Below are 19,438 nucleotides of genomic sequence, written 5' to 3'. Positions count from 1 at the left end.
AGGGGTTTTTTGGTTGGTTGGTTTTGTTTTTTTTCCCCCCAGACAGAATATCTTCCACAAGAGAAATATATTTGAATAGCAGTTTATCTGTAACTATAATTATTTACATGCATTGAAATACCACCAATTAAGCTGGGTTTTTTTGCCTTCCTTTGCCTACAGATTTAGAAAATACATATGAAAGCAATCAAAAAGTTCTGGAAGACAAAGCCAAGCAGTTGGTGGAGCTGGAAGAGACAGTTCGCTCCCTCTTACAGACAATCAGCCAGAAGGTTGCCGTTTACAGCACTTGCTTATAAACAGGAGCGGGAAGTACTTGTGTTCAGGGTGGGTTTTACAAGTATTATACTAGTTCTTTTTGACATTACACTAAAACCTGGTAAGGTGAACAGGTTTTATATTGACTTTAAAGCCACAGAACCAAAGAAAAGTAACTTTTTGATGTTGAAAATAAACAGTACTTTTGTATCACTGTATGTACCTAGTATGAGTCATTAAGCTCCTTCCTATTTTCAGTAGCTGCAGTAGTATATCAATTAATCCTTCAGCAAGTCTTGTTCTTAAACTGGTTAGAGATCTAATAAAATCTTGGCTTGAACTATGTAACTCTAAAGAAGGATTCCTATTACTATGAAATATAGTATGGTGACTCAGACCAAATTACAGTGAATGAAGAAATACCATCCAGATGTAGTTAGTTATGCCACAGTACTCAGAGAGGATTGTGTACCCCCTGCATGATATCTGTTTAAGCTTAAGACTACTTTCAGGTCACTGAGTATGAAACATTTAATATGTAGAGTGAAAACAGGTCAGCACTGAAAGTATGAATGCACCAAATTTATATGATAAACCAAGCTCACACTCACAAAATAAGCAGAGTTGGAAGGGACCCACAAGGGCAACTGAGTCCAACTCCTGGCACGGCACAGGACAACCCAAGAGTCATGCCCTGTGCCTGAGAGTACTGTCCAAAGACTCCTAGAATGTCAGGCTGGTGCTGGGACCACTTCTCTGGGGAATCTGTTCCAGTTCCTAACCACCCCCTGGTGAAGAACCTTTTTCTAGTATTTAACATCACCCTCCCCTGACACAACTTCAGGCCACTCCCTCAGCACTGACCAGAGAGATCAGTGTCTGCCCCTCTTCCCTTCATGAGGAAGTTGTGACTGCAGTGAGGGCTCCCCTCAGTCTCCTCCAGGCTGAACAGACCAAGTGACCTCAGCCACTCCTCAGACAGCTTCTCCTCAAGGCCCTTCACCATCTTTGTCACCCTCCTTTTGGACACTCGCTAACCATTTAATGTTTTTTATATTGTGGGGCCCAAAACTGCCCCCAGGTGAGGCTGTCTCAGCGCAGAGCAGAGTGGGACAATCCCCTCCCTTGCCTGGCTGGTGATGCTGTGTCTGATACCCCCAGGACACTCCTGGCTGCCCGGGCACTCCTGGCTCACGTTCACCTTGCCATTGACCAGGACCCCCAGGTCCCTTTCCATGGCTCTGCTTTCCAACCTCTCATTCCCCAGCCTTTCCCTACATCCAGGTACAGAATCTGGCACTTTCCCTTGCTGAACTTTCAATGGTTGGTGATTGGCCAGTTCTGTAATTTGGCAAAGTCTCTGTGCAGGGCAGCTTTGCCTTCAAGGAAGTCAGTAGCTCCTCCCTATTTTGTATCATCTGCAAACTTGCTTAGTATCCCTTCCTGTCCTGCCTCTGTCATTAATGAAGAGCACAGGGCTGAAGATGGAGCCCTGTGGAACCTCACTAGCAGTAAGTCACCACTCTGATGTCACCCCATTCACTGTAACCCTTTGTGCCTGACTAGTGAGTCAATGATGCCTTTAGCCAGCCGTGTGCTGGACATCCTGTCCAGAAGGCTCCTGTGAGAGACAGTATCAAAAGCTTTGCTGAAATCCAAAAAGGGTCCATCAACTGACTTCGCTTGACCAGCTATGTGGGTGATCTTGTCATGAAAGGAAATCAGGTTTGATAAGCAGGACTTTCCTCTCATGAAGGTATGATGGATGTGACCAATGGCTACGTTGTCTTTCAGGGGTTTTTTGATACCTCCCAGAATAACGTTCTCAGCTGGAGGACATCCTGCACAATTCCTAGTCCTCATGCTCAGAGCACTGAGATCCCCTTGGTCCATCATCTGTACTGAAGACAAAGGCAAAGACATTGTTAAACACCTCTGCCTTGTCCCTGACATGGCCATCCTCATCCTGCAGTGGGACGACGTTATGTGTTTCGCTATTACCGTATTTGAAAAAACTTTTTATTGTCCACCCGTTCTGGCAAGTTCAATTCCTGTTGAGCTTTGGCCACATGAATTTTCTCCCTATAGTAGCCAGCAGCAGGTCTGTATTCTTCCCCTGGCACCTGACTATGCTTCCACTGGCCATACACCTTCCTTCTATAACTTGTTTCCAAGAGAAGATTCCTGTTCAGCCAAGCCAGCCTGCTTGGCTCACCTCACCTGCTTGAGTTCCAACACTTGGGAATTGCCTGTTCCTGTGCCTGTAGGAGGGGATTATATCTGTATTACAGTGCATCTTCAGAGAGCTGTACAGTATGGCACAAACTGATATACAGCTACAAACATTCATCAGCTACACAAGTCAGCACACAAAACTGCAATGAGTCTGCACATCCTGACTGCTAACTCTCAGCTCAGGTTTCTATCTGTCCATGTTCTTTGATTGACACCTCACCTAACCTTGACTAACATCAAAAATCAGCACAACTGTGGCAGAATACGGCACCAGCTAAGCAAACTAAAGGGCATTATGGTTAAATAAATAATTACCCTAAGCTCCAGAGGTTACAAACGTCACAAAAAAAATCCTTTGAAGGAACTGATCATCACAGCAGCGTCGCGCACTGTTCACTGCCAGTACACTCAGCAGCTGCTACAAAGTGCCCATTTGGCAGCACTTGGGCCTGCCATGAGACCAGACAGGTGGCTCAGCAGCTCATTCTGTACAATTAATTAGAATGGGAATGACAGCAAGAGAACAAAAATAATTTTAAGGCCTTGATTTTTATTTTTAAGTGTCTGGAAAACTATAGTCTCCAGTACAGACTTAGTAGTATTACTGATTATAAGTTTCCCTAGCTTTTCAAACTGCATTTAACATAAAATGAAATACAAACTTTGGTTAACTGTGAACCTCAAGAACGAATTGCAGTAAGACTGCTACAAGTATTCAGGAGGGAACACAAAACTGTTTCTGAAAGACCAAGGCTTCTGGGAAGAACTTGCAAATCACATGGTTAACACTTAACATTTACCTGTGTTAAGCTAGAAGTGCTTCTGAAATGCCAAGATCTATTGGAAGAATCAACCTTTTCTGCCCTGTTGTCTCACCTTTGATTTCCATTCAGCAGCTTCCTACTAATACCTGAAAACAGATCCACATTGATTCACTAACCCAGCATACCCATGAACCAAAAAAATTGGCACCTTGGAAAAGAAGTTAAAATGAACTACTAGATTTCAGCATGCTTCATATACATGTTAAGGATCTTCCAAAGATGCCATCTGTTTATGAGTTTCCTCACATAATCAACAACCTAAACACTACAAGGATCCAATCAGCAAACAAAATCCAAGAAGACCCTCCAGCCATGTCAAATATTTATTAAGCTCTCTTGCTACAGAAGAGACAGAAAGAGAACAGAATAGAAAACAGAAGAGAAGAAAATATGTCTTAATTGTGTAGAGAGCTGACACTGCAGCCCTTATGTGTGGAAGGTGCAGAATAACCCTCATGTCATAGCACTTAACAGCAAACCGCTGCTTCACTACCCAGTTTTAGCATTTTAAGTTTAAGAGAGCTGGACAATGGAAGCTTTAAAACAAAAAAAGATTAGGTAGCAGTACAATGAATTTGTCTTCAATCTTTCATTTCTCAATCAGCACTCATTTTTTTCCCCTTACGAGTTTTCAATATGAAAACATGACGTGGAGAATCACACAGAGAGTAATTTTCTCTTTAAAAAGTGGATATAATTTTAATTGATCTACATGAGCCCCTCTTCTCCCACTGTCCCAACACTACTAGGTCAAAAGAAGTTTTGGTACTCATATGTAAGAAGTAGGTTAAATACCAAAGTTAATCCCATCAGAAGGAAACATTTTTGTGCGCAAGTGACAGTGGCGTTTTAAGTGCCAGCATTCAACTGGTTTATTGTATCACTACTTCAAATAAGAAAACACAAGGTATGCTGGACAATTATCCAGAGATCTGACCAGCACACCTGGTAATCCCATGCAGCAGCAAAATGTTTGGTTTCGAAAAAGAAAAAGAGTTGTGTCATGCTGCTTTTCTGCAACATTCATTGTGTAAATAAACATGTAAATTTAAGTATTTAATTTACAGAGACTGGATTATTCCACTTGTTCCAAACTCTACTTGTTTAAATAGCTGATGTTTAAAATTAAAATATTGACTTAAGTCAGTCCTAAAATCCTCAGACTCAGCCTTCCATAAGGGCCCGCAGTCCATTTTCAGAGATGTACTACATATGTACAAAGATCTGCTCATTCGCTTTAGAAGTTGATAGCTTTGCCAAAGGATGCTGCTAGGTTTGCTTCCCTGAAGGCTTCTGACACTGTCTGTAGAGAGCAAACACAGAAAGTTACAAGTCATTAATAGCTACATGGAGTAACAGCATGTCTCTAACAGTGTTCAAGAGTCCCTTTACAAAACACTTACTGGATGAGCATGGCAAACTCTGGCTACATCTTCACATGATGCTCCATATTCCATAGCAAGGGCAGCTTCATTCACCATTTCACCAGCACCCTGTAATTTAATGGTACTTGCAATTAGCATAAATCCTTATGCAGTTGTCCAGGTTCTGCTGAATCAGTAACAGCTTATTAATAAGCATTTTCTACTAAAATAGAAAAAAGTTATGTTTTAAACAGCACTTCATCTGTGTTCTAATAAGTCATAACTACTTAGCCTCTTTGGTGACTGTGTTCAAACCTAGCATAAATTTAAACATTAATGAGAGTATCTGTTCTCATTCCTGAGAGTTGTGCAAAAGCTGGGCATTTTTCCATGAAAGCAAACCTACCCCAAACTTCAGTGCTTCCCTGAAAAGTTAAATAGGTAACTAGATTTAAAAAAAAAAAAAAAAGCATGTTACTACAACTACACCCTCACTTATTTTCTGTATTTATGTATATTTACTAAGAGAATATATCTTTGAGGAGTCAAAAATAGTTAAATCTCCTCTCATTTTTAGCACTCAGATCCACAGCCATAAGGCTTCCCCCAGAGCCTTTTCCCAATGAAGAAAATTATATTTGTTTGTATGAGACAAAGTTGTGCTTCCTTTAAGGCATACTGGTTTCTAAATTACTGCAACTGCAAGAGAAAGTAAACCAGCATAGAATCTTACTGAGAGCAGTTTAGTGTTTTTCCTAAAGAAAGCTGTACACAAAAATGTATGGAAGTGTTTCTGCAATCATATTTTGAAAAAGAAAAATATTTACAGCCAAGGGAAAAAAAACCCAGAAAAAATTAGAGTCTAACTTTGACCAAAAACCCCCAAAACTCCCTAAACAGCAGAAGTCCCAATGGGTTTTTTTACTCTAAATTCAATAAATTACTGACCCCAGATTTGGTGACTGCAGCATAAGATTACCACCTTTGTTGAAGTCTTTAGTTGAAGAGAAGGGAAAAAAAAAAAACATCAATGAAAAAGCCACAGTCCTTTCAGCTCCCTCAACTTCCAAAAGTTGAATCAACCACTTCTGCTGTTCTCTCAAGCATTTGGCAGTATTCATAAAAACAGAATGAAAAAATCCCCACAACAAACACCACCACCAAAAAAACCTCACCACACAAAAGTGGTAAAAGAAACCAAATAATCATAGCAATTCAAGAGGGAAAAAAACCCCAAAAAACAGCTGGGCTTTTTTTTTTTTTTTTTTAGTTAAACTAAAGTAACTAAAAAGCGGGAAGGAGGCAAGGGGTGCAGAAAAGAACCAAATAAAAAGAATATTACAAGGCCAAGAAAGCACAATTGATGATACTTACTGAGCCTAAAATGTGAGCACCCAGCATCCTGTCTGTTGACTTCTGACTAAGTATCTTCACCATGCCATCTGTGTCAGCATTTGTCTTTGCTCTACTGTTGGCAGCAAATGGAAATTTCCCAATTTTGTATTCAACACCCTGCAAAACAGATGTATTACTGAGTTAATGACCAACAAGAACAACGTAACCAACTGTTACATACACCAAGAGAAGCAATACAGAACTAAAACAGGAGACACAGAGCAATGTATGTGAACAATCACCAAAAGTGGTGCAAGAGTCTACTAAAAAAAGATTATTTGCAAACAAACAGCATTAAAGTCACAGAATGCAAGTCGCAAAAGAGAACTGTGCTTCTTGGGAGAGTGGCATGCACAAGAGCATCATTCAGTCACACCCCCTAAGCAATAAATTCAAATGCAGAAATTTGGATAATGTAGCTAGGTAAACAACTAGAGAGTGAAACCAGGCCCAAGGTGGAAAAATAGTTCTTGTTGGAAAAGAAAACAAACAGTACCTCCTCTTTCAGCTGTTCTTCTGACTTGCCAACCCAGGCCACTTCAGGGTGAGTGTAGATCACAGAGGGAACGCAGTTATAGTCAATGTGAACTGCTCCCCCAGCCATGCCTTCTACACAAAGAATGCCTTCATCCTCAGCCTTGTGGGCCAGCATAGGTCCAGCAACTACATCACCAATAGCATAGATGCTATCAGACCAATGAAACAGAATAAAACACTGTTTAAAAACATCCTAGCACACCTGGGCTACCTTACATAACAGTCTATTTGAAATGCTACTGAAAACTCTAATCAGAACAGATTAATATAATTTATTTTAGCAGTTTCCACAGAATGACCACACTTAAGAGGTACTTAGTCACATGAAATAGACAGTGACTTTCAAATTACAAAACTTCAAAGGCTGCCTAAAAATTATAGCTACTGAAATGATACAGATATCTTGAGTTTTCTTTTCAAAAAAGGAAAATATGTTCTGTTATTAAAAACCAGAAGTGCTTTAGTAAGTTAAACTTTAAAAATAAATGTTCTACATAAAAAAAAAAAAATTACTCTTACTTACTTTGGAATCTTGGTTTGGAATCTGTTGTTGACTGGAATTCTTCCCTTCTTATCAAGTTCAATTCCAATTTCCTCAAGACCTAGATTTTTTGTAAAAGGACGCCTACCGATGCAAACTAGGAGCACGTCACAAGTTATTACTTCTGCCTTGCCACCAGCAGCAGCTTCAACACTACAGGAAAATAACAAGCAAAAGTGTTAAGCTGTAAACTTGCAGCCTTCTCCTTCTGGCTAGTAACTAATATGACCCAAGATGGTGACCTCCTGGCTGGGCCTGGCACCCAAAACCCTTCATTCAGCTTGCCCCATGCTTCCTCCTTGCAAGAGTACAGCAGTAGAAGAGAGAGGAGGGGGCAACACCTCTTACTACATTTCTTAATAATTGAGAGAAATTCAGGGTGTATTTTCAATAGCAAATAGCATGACCTGAGAGGATTAAACTGTACAGCAAAGTAATTGCTGCCGAATACCTGCCACCCAAAGTATTTATCCTTGGGGGTGGGGTAGGGCCATGTACTCCAAGCGAGCACCAAACACCTGTCAGCAGCTGCCATGCATCCTGCAAGTGCATCTTGTGTTTTACTGCATCCAGAACAAGTTCAGTTCACATACCCTGAGAGCACAAGAACCAAAGCATGGGAAGTGAAGATAATTGGAAGTGTGTTTCAAAAGCATACTCAGAACCATAATGATACTCTAAAAGTAGAAACAGACTACATGAGATCCAACCAGCATCAGCACGGCATGTAAAGAAGCCCAAATCCTGAACCTTTACAATGATGGATGACAGACTGTCCCAAGCTACAGTGATCCACCAGTAAAAGTCACCATATTAAGTCTCCAGTGAAAAAAATTTAAGCTTCTTTTTGCAAAGTAACATCAAGCATTTTTTTAAATCTACAGCTTCTGCATAGAGAACTAACACAAACAGAACTAATGTATACTTATGGACTTTCACAAAGTAAATTTGATTTATGTGTTTCTGTATTAACTGTTCATGTATAAAACCTCAAAGGTCTTGAGTATGACCATTAAAATAGACTCTTCTGGTTATTTAATTTATTTCTGTTCAAGAACAATAATATCTCTGCCCTAAGACAAGATGACCTTTCAGTATGTAGCCAAGAATTAATGGCTTGGAAATGACTGTATGAACAATCCTGATACTTATGATAATTATATCAGAAGCAAGTATCTTCCATGAAAAGAATGACTTAGAGTTTTGTTTTTATTACTGATCTCATTATAACAGTAATTTTATGCCTGCAAGCCCTCAACTCAAGTCATTGGAACTTCTCCTGTATAAGCAACTTAAGACTTAATAAACCCAAAACTATGAGCTCTCTAAGTTACAAAGGAGGATAAACAGAAGAATTAATATCAGTCAGTGTTTTTAAATAGGTTTGATGGATTGGAAGAATATATTTTGCATTCCTTTAGTTTTACATTAAACACTTACGCTACATCTATTTTTCCATCTGGTCTCTTGGTAGCACCAGTAACTTTGGTGTTGAGTTTAAACTTGAATCCCTGCTTCTGAAGAATACGTTGGAAGTTTTTAGAGATCTCCATGTCGATTCCCATTCCACCAACATGGCCCATGAACTCAACAGCTGTCACATCTGCACCGAGGCGCTGCCAAACTGAACCCTACAGTCACATAATACAGGTAAAATGAATTTTTGAAAAGCAAACTTCAGTTACTTTGACCCTAATATTTAGAACAGACTGTAAACTCTTCTAAAGCAGGATAACACATAACAGGAAACTGATCAGTTTCTACAAATATGACAGCATAAAATAAAACAAGTTCAACTTTCCCCAGCCTTTCCATGAAAAGATTTATCATTGTTTATCTGCAGACTCAAAACTTCCAGGACCAAATTCAGGGAATTAGGCTTTAAAAGAAATAGCTAATGAAATAACTAAATATAACTCATGTATGTCTTATAATATAGAAGAAATTCAGAATCAAAGAATCTGAAAGGAAAACCCAAAGGGAATTGCTTGTGGTGCTCTAATAACACTACTAATTAATCAAAACAATACCACACTAAGGAAATTTTATTCAACAAAAGGGAGCCACTGCTGGTCCTGTCTATATTCATAACCTTAACCATGATCATCAGCTTCTCCAACAAAACCCATGTACACCCTATTTACCTGCAGTTATCCACTTCCACCCAACACAGAATTTCACTTTGCTTACTCTTTCCCTACCTAACGGTCAGCAGACTAAGCAACCACTTGGCAGGTGGGCATAGCTTCAAGCAGCTGCAAGACCAGGAAATATAAATTCTTTTTGAAATGTGCAGGTGTGAGGCAAAAGGACTCAGATCATGATGAAGTACAAAGTCTCCAAAGTCTCTTTTGGTTGATAGAATCTGTACTATCAGATCACATTAAACATTTCTTAAGATTAACTACTAAACACAAGAATTTATCCTGACATTCCCTCACATGCCTACTCCTCCAAAAGAAAAAAGCAAATATACAAAGCCCTATATGTTCCTCTCTCGTTTCTCTGCTTATCTAACCAGCTGCAGAAGTACTGACCCAACAAACACCCCAGCTTTTCCGGTAAAAAACGGAGCTAGCAGGTTATGAAGTCTGAACAGATTCACTACAACTCACTAAACTGTTAAATCACAGCAAAACCATCAAGTACAACAAAAAGTAACACCCTTTTCCTTCAAAAATTAAAGGTCAAGTGGTTTAAATATCCTCTCACCAGTTCCACACCAATGACTCCTGCACCAATGACAACCATCTTTTCAGGAACTTTTTTCAGTGACAGCGCACCAGTGGATGACACAATGTTATCTTCATCAATCTAATGATAAAGAAATGCACAAAGGGAGGTTTACAATCTCTTTTACATATTAGATTCGAAAAACATAGAACATGAAGTGCAATCAGGTGCAAACCATTATTGCACATGAAATTGTGTGGCTGTAAGACACTGAAAAGGAAGTTCAAATACGTACAGTAATGCCAGGAAAGGGAGCAACTTCTGAGCCTGTGGCTATGAGTATGTTCTTTGTATTGATAACTTGTGTGCTGCCATCTTCTTTAGTTGCAGTGACTTGGTTTTTGCCAGTTATTTTTCCAAACCCAGATACATGTACAACCTTTAGTAATCAGAACACAGTGAAGTCAGGTTCAAATATGTAAAGTTAGGCTACATTTCACCTGAATCTCACTAATGCTTAGAGATTCTGCTAAAACATCTCTCTGGTACAAATCACAAAGTAACTGTATACTATTCCTTTAAGCAGATTAAGAATGAAGGCACTGGGCATTTAAAAGTTCTCTGGAAGAGAAGCAAATTCTGCTTGTCATATCAGTCATGCTAATGTATGTGGCAATATGAAAATGTAAAAAGTAAGGAATTCAGATCAGAAAAATGGATATAGCTCAGTATACAATCCAAACTAACCTTGTTTTGTTTAAATAAATGAGCAATTCCACCTGTTAGGGCCTTCACTGCACTACTCTTCTGTTCCATCATCTTCTCTAGATTCAAACGGATTCCTGTAACTAAGGTTAAAACAAAACAACTTACATCAGGCATTGCAGTGTGTTAAAGGAGCTAACCTCAACACAGTTAACAGCTGGCACAAAGATGTCTTGAATGGCCCTACTAAATGCTAAAGGTTACATTTAACAACTGCTATGCTGAAAATCAGTGCTGCACTTTTCAACTGTAACTTACCTATCCATTATTCAGAGTTCAAAGAGCACACACATCCCTAAGCCTCTAAATGGCAGATAAAGGATATTATAAATAACTATAAATTTTTTTCTGACCAGAAAACCATACTAATCAGAGTTGAAAGATTAAATTTACTTGTTGGAGGAAACCACGTATGTAACAGTCAGTGATAGCTCTTCACTCACTTTCAATTCCTCTATTAGCAAAATCCTTTCCATGGGCCAAGTGATACAGATGTGAGTTGTTCAGCAAGGCCTAAAACAGACACACACAAAAGTGAATTTGGACATACATTCACAATAATAAATTATTCGTTCTATGGAAAAATAATTATACTATTTGCAAAATGTTCTCACTATTAAATTCAACATAAATGTATTTGAAAAGGTGTATTTCAATCACAGAAATTGTACGCAGTAGCTACTACTGAAAAATTCAATAAAGTTACATAATTTACGTAGAAATAGAAAACAATTAAATCCTTGCCTATCCTTTCTGCTCATTTTACCACAAAAATTGATAATTACTCCACAGAGATTTTAAAAAAAAAAAAAAAAGAACAGACCAAGTAGAGGAAAAGAAAGATAATTCTAACTGATGGCCAAAGACAAAATACAGAAAAACTGGATGAAGAAAATCTACACTAAAATGCCTGTTAAGATTTTAGCCTGTGTAGACATATATGAATTAAACTTTGAGGTTTTGTGAGTTTCTATAACTGCATAGCCAGCCGAGCTGATGCTGGATAGCTTGGAGCTAGCTCAAGTTCATGGATCTTCCAAATTCATAGACATCATTAGAATAGTTTTTATAGGGATGGCTATAAATTAGTAGCTTCAAATTCAGAACCTCAATAATTGTATTTTGATTAGAAATAACAATACAGTTAAAGGCAGGATGTTACTAAGAACTGATTCTTTTGTTATAGCCACCCCAAATATGAAATTATCTGTATCTTTGCAAGAACAACAGTGTGAGTTTGCACAGACTTAAATCTACAGCAGGCACAGTAAAAGATTCAAAGGGCATTTTGAAATACTTGCATTATCTACATATGCTTGAGTAACACTATTACTACAAAAATAAGATAATTCCATTTTTGTAATTTTTATCAACTGTCTTTAAAAGCATTTCTCTACTTCACACAAATGTCACAGACCTGAATCTGTAACATCCACATTACTTAAAAGATGCAACCACAGCTTAAGACTTCAGCAACTAGAAAGGGGAAAAAAAAAAATCCACACCCAATGTATTATTTTGGGTGGTTTTCTGGAAAGGAATATTTGAATCATTTGTTACTGCCTCGATGTATGCAGCCTACATATCCACTTCTTAAGTTTATTGCCATTCAAACAAATTCTAGGGAGCATTTAAGCTTAACCATGGGTTCAACAGCATTTTCATAGGAACTCTAAAGGATAAAAAAATAAAAAGGGACTTGAGAAGTGAGTTAAATAGAAGTTAAATAGGTAATAGATCCTAGCAGAGTTTCAAACTTTCAAGGTAACACTGTGTGGATTCCCATTTTTGAGTGGTGCTTCAATATATTAAGATACTCTGAACTTCATTAAAACATTAATAGAAAAATTAATATAATTTTTTTAAAAAATGTAGTATTTATACTGTATTTTTTTTTTTCTCCCATGCTAATGGAACCTCTTAAGCAAAACTATTAGAAACAGCAACAGAGCTAGGAGGGGTCTTGGTAAGAATATTATGCCTGTTACTACAGCCATCACAAACCTGGCACTAGCAGTGTCTTCCTCCACCTGCTGGTGCTATTGAGGCAGATTCCCCAGCAACAGCACTGTTCTTACAAAGGCCAAGGTCTGAAATTACTTTAAACTAGATTGGCAATGTCAAATATGAAATTCTTAATTTCTTCTTACTCCTCCTTTCTCTCAGAGCACATGTGTTGGACTCAGCTCTCTCTCCTCACATCTGCATTACTCCATACAGGCACCACCGGCATCACCCTCCAGGCCGTTCTGTACATGCACATGCACCTTGAGAAACTCCTTCCTAATCTCCTTCCAAGTGAAGCACATCATGTCAGCTGTTTTTAATGAAGCTATGACAAACTACACACACTTACCTTGGATGGAATACATCCAACATTCAAACAGGTTCCCCCTAACGTTGCATTTTTTTCTACACAGACAGTCTGAGAAAAAAGAACAGAGGAGAAAAAAGAATGTTTAGTAACACTATGCCACCATTTCCTTATATATCTCACAATTTAGAATTGACAAAGACATTTGTCTACTTGCCTAGTACTTCTAGACAAATGGGAAAATTCATTTCTCTACAAATGTCTCATTAATTTCATTCCTAGATTTATTTTATGGCTCATATTTACCTTCATGCATTTTTTTAACTTAAAACCCACAAAATAGCTCATTGCAACCAAATTCTCTACCAAATGACAGTCACAGCACCACTCATACTTTCATACAAGTGCTGTCCTTCTACAAAAATCTACAAAGTAATTAATAAATACAACACTCAGTCCAGTGAAAGATGTCCCCCTAACAATCAGGGAAAAAAAAAAACTGAAAAAAGCAAAACATGTAAATCATGTGAAGATTTATAGAAACAAGAAAACAACAGGTAAGTGAACTGGTATAGATTAAAATCCCATGAAGCAATCTTTTCTTCAAAGAAAATAAAACAGAACAGAATCCCCAAGCCACAAACAACATTTCCTCCCATTGCTATAAAGTTATACCAACAACTATAAAGAAAGAAAAAACAAAAATCAAGTAAAGCAAAACCCAACAAAAATAAAGCCAATACCAAGAGGCATGGAAAATATTTCATCTCCTTCTCATTAAGCTGACAACATCAAAGTGTGTAAAGGACAAAAACAACTGCCAAAACTTCACATAAAAACAGATTACTGGGAGACAGAGTGGGGGAGAGAGTATCCTAAATCATTTTTGTAGAAGCAAAGGATTTGGCGTCTTCTTTGGAAGGCACACACATATTCAAAATAATTGTTCCTTGGTTTACACTCTTGAGAATTCCAGTCCACTGAGAAGCAACCACCTAGGTGAAAGCCTTTCACAATTTCTTTAAATTGCTGCTTTTGCGCTAAGGTAGGGGTGATGATAACAGGAAGAACAAAATTCACCAAACCAAATCACAGGAACAGTCTGAGACGTGCTTATCCCCCACCTCCCCCTCATCTTGTCTTATACACATGAAACACAACGGCTTTAAAAGCTGCACGGTGGATCAAACAGCACCAGACTGCTCCTGCCTTTACCCAGTAAGGAGGTTCTACCTCATTCACTTTACATTTACATTTCACTGACAAGGCCAAGCAAAGCTTTTGGAAAGCCAATACCCAGAGAACACTACTGGCAATAACACGGGATGCTGTGGTGGTGATACAATGACTCACTGTTTGTGCTAGGAGAAATAGCAATAAAATTGAAATTTAAGTTAATCAGTAGAGCAGAATCAGGTGCGTCCATGGATGGTGTAACTATACAATCTTTTTGCCAGTCTGCTAAAAACATTCTACATGTTTATTCAATGATAATGGTGACATACATAAGTATGCCCAAGCATTTTCCCCTCTCTATCTATCTGTGAAACAGTGTAACAAAACTGTTTTTTACTCTGATGAAAAACAGAATCCAGGGAACTTTTTAACCCCCTTGTGTATGGTATCCTATTGTTTATCACACACATTAAGGACAGTACTGTTCCAAGAAAAGCTGCCTTATAGCCAGCCACAAGAATAGCTTTAGAAAAATCAAACATGAACTCACATGGCAGAAGGCCAGAGTCTTAATTAAAACCTGCAGCACTGAGCACCTTTTTTCTCAGGTTACTAGCTAAGTAACATACATCCAGAAGCAAGAGTACTTATTATGACAAAATAGTAATTCACAAAGATGTGTAAAGACAACTCAATTATTTTGGTCACAGGCAGATGTACAACTTAATGGAATCTCAAACATTTATATTTTGGTACAGTTACATATTAGAAGGCTAAAAGATAGCCAAAAAGGTGTTACTGACACCCAGCTGTGGAAGTACTGACCAGTGAGGAACAACACTCAGAATTACATACATATTCAGTTTTGAAGGGACCTCCTCTGGAGGCCATCTAGTCAAACCTCCTTCTCCAAACACAGCCAACATCAAAGGCATCGAGGGAGGCAATCCTCCGCTCTACTCTGCTCTCACGAGACCCCACCTGGATCCTGTGTCCGGCTCTGGGGCCCCAGCACAAGACTGATGTGGACCTGCTGGAACGAGTCCAGAGGAGGCCACCTCCTCCGGTTGATCACAGTGCTGGAGCAGCTCTCCTATGAAGACAGGCTGAGAAGGCTCTGGGGAGACCTTACAGCAGCCTTCCAGTATCTAAAGGGAGTTTGCAAGAAGGCTGGAGAGGGACTTTTCACAAGGACATTTAGTGACAGAAACAGCCTTATGCTGAAGGGCATAGATTTAGATCAGCTCTTGGGAAGGAATTCTTTACTCTGAGGGTGGCAAGGCACAGGAACAGGTTGTCCAGAGGTGTGGATGCCCCATCCCTGCATGTTCAAGGCCAGGCTGGATGGGTCTCTGAGTGACACGGTCTAGTGGAAGGTGTCCCTGCTCATGGCAGGGGAGTTGGAACAAGGCCAGCTTTAACATCCCTTCCAACACGAACCATTCTGTGATTCTATGATGTATCAGGTGGCTCAGGGGCTTGTACAGCCAAGTTCCCAAAATACTGAAAGATGAAGACTGCATGGGCCGCCATTCCTATGCTCCACTGGAATTCATCACCAGAAGCTCTTATCCTTACCAGGTGGTCAAAACAGCTTGTTTCAGTCATGAAGTCTATTTTAGGTAATTCAGGAATATTGTGACAAATCAAACAGCAAAAACATGCTCAAGACTGCTAGCACCACCTTCTCAGAGTTCCAGGTAACTATGAGAACAATAATGCAGTGCCAAGACTGTCAGCTGGTCTCATACTAAGCAGTGAAGGCAAAAAAATATCCTGAAGTCAAATTCTGTATTTTTTTAAGTTTAAAAATGTCTGAAATATATTATACACATATAACTCTCACAATACTTAATTAAATGACACATCACTAGTACACATCAGACACAGACTGCCTGTTCTAAAAGGTGTTCAAAGACAACAGGCAGAGCAGAGATGAACACAAATATAAGTAAGATACTACAGTATTTCTACACATATTTACATTTTTGCCTTTTTGTGTAAAATTCTCACATGGCAGTAGAATTCAGCTAATCACATCCAAAAAGCATAACAGCTGAATATGACTTTTTCCCCTTCTGAGCTCCCTCAGTCTGCTCTTCCAGAATAGTTTTCTACTGGTCTTTTCAGTCATTATCTCTTTATTTTTCCCTTTGTTGAGAGAAAATTTCCTTCCTAGCCCCATTTTCCTACCTGCTCTTTCACAAAAGTATAACCCCACCTCAATTATCAGTTCCAACCAAAAGTAAGCTGTCCTAAGCAGCTCTGTCAGTAGCAGGGCTATAGAGAGTAACACAGTCAGACCTCCATTTCAAAATCTGCATAATCTGTATACACAAGGAAAGGAAAGATTAACAAGAGATGTCAACAGCATCTGGTGGCCCAAGATGTGTCAGAAGAATTACAGCATCACACAGACACCTTTCCAATTCACCTGGGTGAGTATTTTGCTATCTGAGGTCTCACCTTAAATCCAAGCTGAGCTGCTTTGATAGCAGCGACATATCCTCCAGGCCCAGAGCCAATAACCGTGACATCGGCATCAACTGAAAGAGAGAACAGTTATTGTTTTTTCAGCTAAATAATTGCATATTAAGAACTGTGCAAGTTAATGAAATAGAATTAGATAAGGAAACTACACCTCACAACTGAAAGTAACTTTCTGGACACGGGAAAAGGTTGTGTAAAGATATTAATTCCACAAGAAAAAGCACCAGTCTTAAATTTCACAAGGAAAAAAATGTAAAATGACATCAAGAAACTGAATTTCCCATCCCTCTTGTTCTAAAGTCGTTAAGAACTTTACCCAAGATGTCTTGATAGTGTAATGTAACATTTTTTCCAACATAGCTTCTAATGTTTTTTGGCCAAAACATGAACACTTACTGAATGCCACAAATTTATAAAGGGGAAAACAAGGCTGCAATAGGTAACTGTGCAACCTCTGTTGACTATAAAGCAGTGGAAGCTATTACTTTGTACCTAGTTTGTATCTTGTAACCACAATCTCTATTAGAATATTAATTAACAAAAGAACAGTGATGGTGAAGCTCAACTTTTATTTATAGCTTTAGCCTGAAATCAAATTAAGCAAATAAACCACAATTTTCATCTAAATCTCCACCCTGACATGGTTTCATCTGGAAGACTGATTTCTGAGTTTGAAGTATTGCTTAGTTTTTTGTCTGGTTTGAGTTGGTGGGGTTTTTTGTCCAGAAAAGGTTTCTCACAAGAAATTACCTTGATCAGCATAGGACCTTTGTGGCACTGCACAAACTCCCTGAAGACCATGATGAATCCGATCAAACCGGCTTCTCTAGAAAGGAAAATAAAAAGAGCCCCTTAGTTTTACAAGCTTATGTCTATCCTTGAGGGAAAATTAGTATTCAGTCACACACAGAGGAACACACAGTTACTGTCACCAGTTAGCCAAAACAGGAACAGCACGACTGAAGCACAGTGGGCACTGAGTGGAACAAGAGGCAGAAGCTGCTCTGCCACTTACCTGCTCTGTCACCTCAGTCTGTCATCACACCCGTTCTCAGGTCAGTCTCACCTCAGGCTGCCTCTAACTACAAAACTTTCAACTCTTTATACGGGGCTCTCAAACCACATAATGACATAAATTAGACATCCCCAGGAGTTTGTAAAGAGTCTTGTTCTGTAACCAACCCCTTCAGCCAATTCCTATGAACAGGCAGCTGTATCTCACAGGAGGTTCGAAAGGGCAAGTTTTTTAACCTTTATGAGAAAGTAATAGGACAGCACAGAACACCTGCTACGAACATATCGAGGGCCGATCGCCTTGTAACTGATTACAGGATATCCCTGGAAGCATTTGTGAGGTCCCCAGCACCGCAGCCCAAAATCCGAGGCCGGCCGACGGCGGCGCTTTTCGCAGCCACCACGGCCTTGGCCTCCCGCGGGGCGGGACACCGGGGGATCAAGCACCGACAACGCTTATGGCAGCAGGGAGCCAGGTCCCTGCCGCTCACGGACCCTGAGGGCCGCCGCAGCCGCCGCGTCCCCTCCGCCCGGCCGAGCGGAGAGAGAAGGGGACAGCGGAGCAGGGAAGGGAGCGCGGCCAAGGCCCGCGCCCGCCTCAAGGCGCAGCTCCGGCCCCGCCCGTCCTCATGCACGCCCCCGGCAGACTGAGGGGTCTGAAGAAAGCCCAGGCTCGAGCTGCCTGGCGCGGCTTCTGTCCCTGGTCTCCTCCCTTCCCCTCGCCTCACCGCCCCGCCGGTGCCGTACCCGAGCGAGCGCGCAGGAGACGCGGCCCCAGCGCTGCATGTTGGCGGTACCGCCTGGCCCCGGCCCTCAAGGACTCCGCGGACGCGCGCAGGCGCAGGCGCAGTGCCGGGCGGCGCGGGGCGGGGCCAGGCGGGCACGCAGCCCTCAGGGCGGGGAGCGAGCTGTGGGCACGGTCCCGGCCGGCCCCGCCTGCGCTGGGACACCTGCCGCAGGTGACGCGGGAGCGCGTCCGGGCGGGTTTGGAATGTCTTCAGAGAGGGAGACTCCCCGACTGCCCTGGGCAGCTGTTCCACAGCTCCGCTACCCTCAACGTAAAATTCTTCCTCCTGTTGAGGTGGAACTTCTTGAGTTTCAGTTAATGGCCACTACTCTTCTTCCTGTCGCCGGCACCCCTGAAAAGAGTCTGGCACATCCTCTTGGCACCAGTCTTTGAGATATTTATAGAATCAGAGAATCAGAGAATACGCTGAGTTGGAAGGGGCCCATCAGGATCAACTCCTGTCCCTGCACAGGACAGCCCGAGAGTCCCACCCTGTGCCTTGAGAGCATTGTCCAAACGCTTCTAGAACTCTGTCAAGCTGGTGCTGTGCCCACTGCCCTGGGGAGCCTGTTCCAGTGCGCAAACACCCTCTGGGTGGAGAAACTTTTTCTAATATCCAATCTAAACCTCCCCTGACTCAGCTTCATGATGTTGCCCTGAGTCCTGTTGCTGATCACAATAAGGAAGAGATTGGCACCTGCCCGTCTACTTCCCCTTGTGAGGATGTTCAAGACCACACTAAGGTCTCCCCTCAGTCTCCTCCAGGCTGAGCAGACCAAGTGACATCACAAGGCCTCATAAATCTTCTCGTAAGGCTTCTCCTTCAGGCCCCTCACCATCCTCACTGCCTCCTTTGGATGCTCTCTAATAAATAACTCAATGTCTTTTTTATATTGTGATGCCCAAAACTGCTCCCAGGATTTGAAGTGAGACTGACCCAGTGCAGAGCAGGGTGGGACAATCCCCTCCCTTGCCCAGCTGGCGATGGTTGGTCCTCCTGGCTGCCAGGGCACTGCTGATTCATATTGAATTTCCCATTGTATGTATCGATGAAATCTCTTCTCG

At 40.7% G+C, this 19,438-nt stretch overlaps 2 protein-coding genes across 2 annotated transcripts in view; one reads left to right on the top strand and one right to left on the bottom strand.

Annotated features, from left to right (window-relative positions):
- Nucleotides 1–606, top strand: part of LAMB1 (laminin subunit beta 1) — a 42,031-nt gene extending 41,425 nt beyond the window's left edge. The window contains exon 33 of the mRNA XM_040061415.2: nucleotides 163–606. Coding sequence (XP_039917349.1) covers nucleotides 163–299 — 137 coding nt within the window. The 3' untranslated portion in view covers nucleotides 300–606. The remainder of the gene's footprint in view (nucleotides 1–162) is intronic.
- Nucleotides 607–3,626: 3,020 nt separating this feature from the next.
- On the bottom strand, nucleotides 3,627–18,450 carry DLD (dihydrolipoamide dehydrogenase). The gene is made up of 14 exons (XM_040061418.2): nucleotides 18,334–18,450; nucleotides 17,323–17,398; nucleotides 16,549–16,628; nucleotides 12,949–13,017; nucleotides 11,036–11,105; nucleotides 10,575–10,675; nucleotides 10,123–10,266; nucleotides 9,867–9,968; nucleotides 8,595–8,785; nucleotides 7,137–7,307; nucleotides 6,573–6,762; nucleotides 6,056–6,193; nucleotides 4,721–4,810; nucleotides 3,627–4,620 (listed from the first exon to the last, which is right to left on the bottom strand). Exons 1-14 carry the CDS (start codon nucleotides 18,370–18,372, stop codon nucleotides 4,555–4,557), a joined length of 1,527 nt encoding a protein of 508 aa, XP_039917352.1. The 5' UTR covers nucleotides 18,373–18,450; the 3' UTR covers nucleotides 3,627–4,554.
- Between the last annotated feature and the right edge of the window lie 988 nt (nucleotides 18,451–19,438).

This window comes from Hirundo rustica, chromosome 4 (assembly GCF_015227805.2).
Source record: "Hirundo rustica isolate bHirRus1 chromosome 4, bHirRus1.pri.v3, whole genome shotgun sequence".
Taxonomy (NCBI): Eukaryota; Metazoa; Chordata; class Aves; order Passeriformes; family Hirundinidae; genus Hirundo; species Hirundo rustica.
Note: the sequence above shows the minus strand (reverse complement) of the source record. Positions and strands in the feature narration are given on the sequence as shown.

Coding starts and splice junctions, on each gene's coding strand:
- DLD (XM_040061418.2), bottom strand. CDS start 18,372: ATGCAGCGCTGGGGCCGCGTCTCCTGCGCGCTCGCTCGG. Junction 11,106..12,948: donor TTGGATGTATTCCATCCAAG/GTAAGTGTGTGT, acceptor TGTCTGTTTTAG/GCCTTGCTGAACAACTCACA. Junction 6,763..7,136: donor TTCCAAACCAAGATTCCAAA/GTAAGTAAGAGT, acceptor TTGGTCTGATAG/CATCTATGCTATTGGTGATG.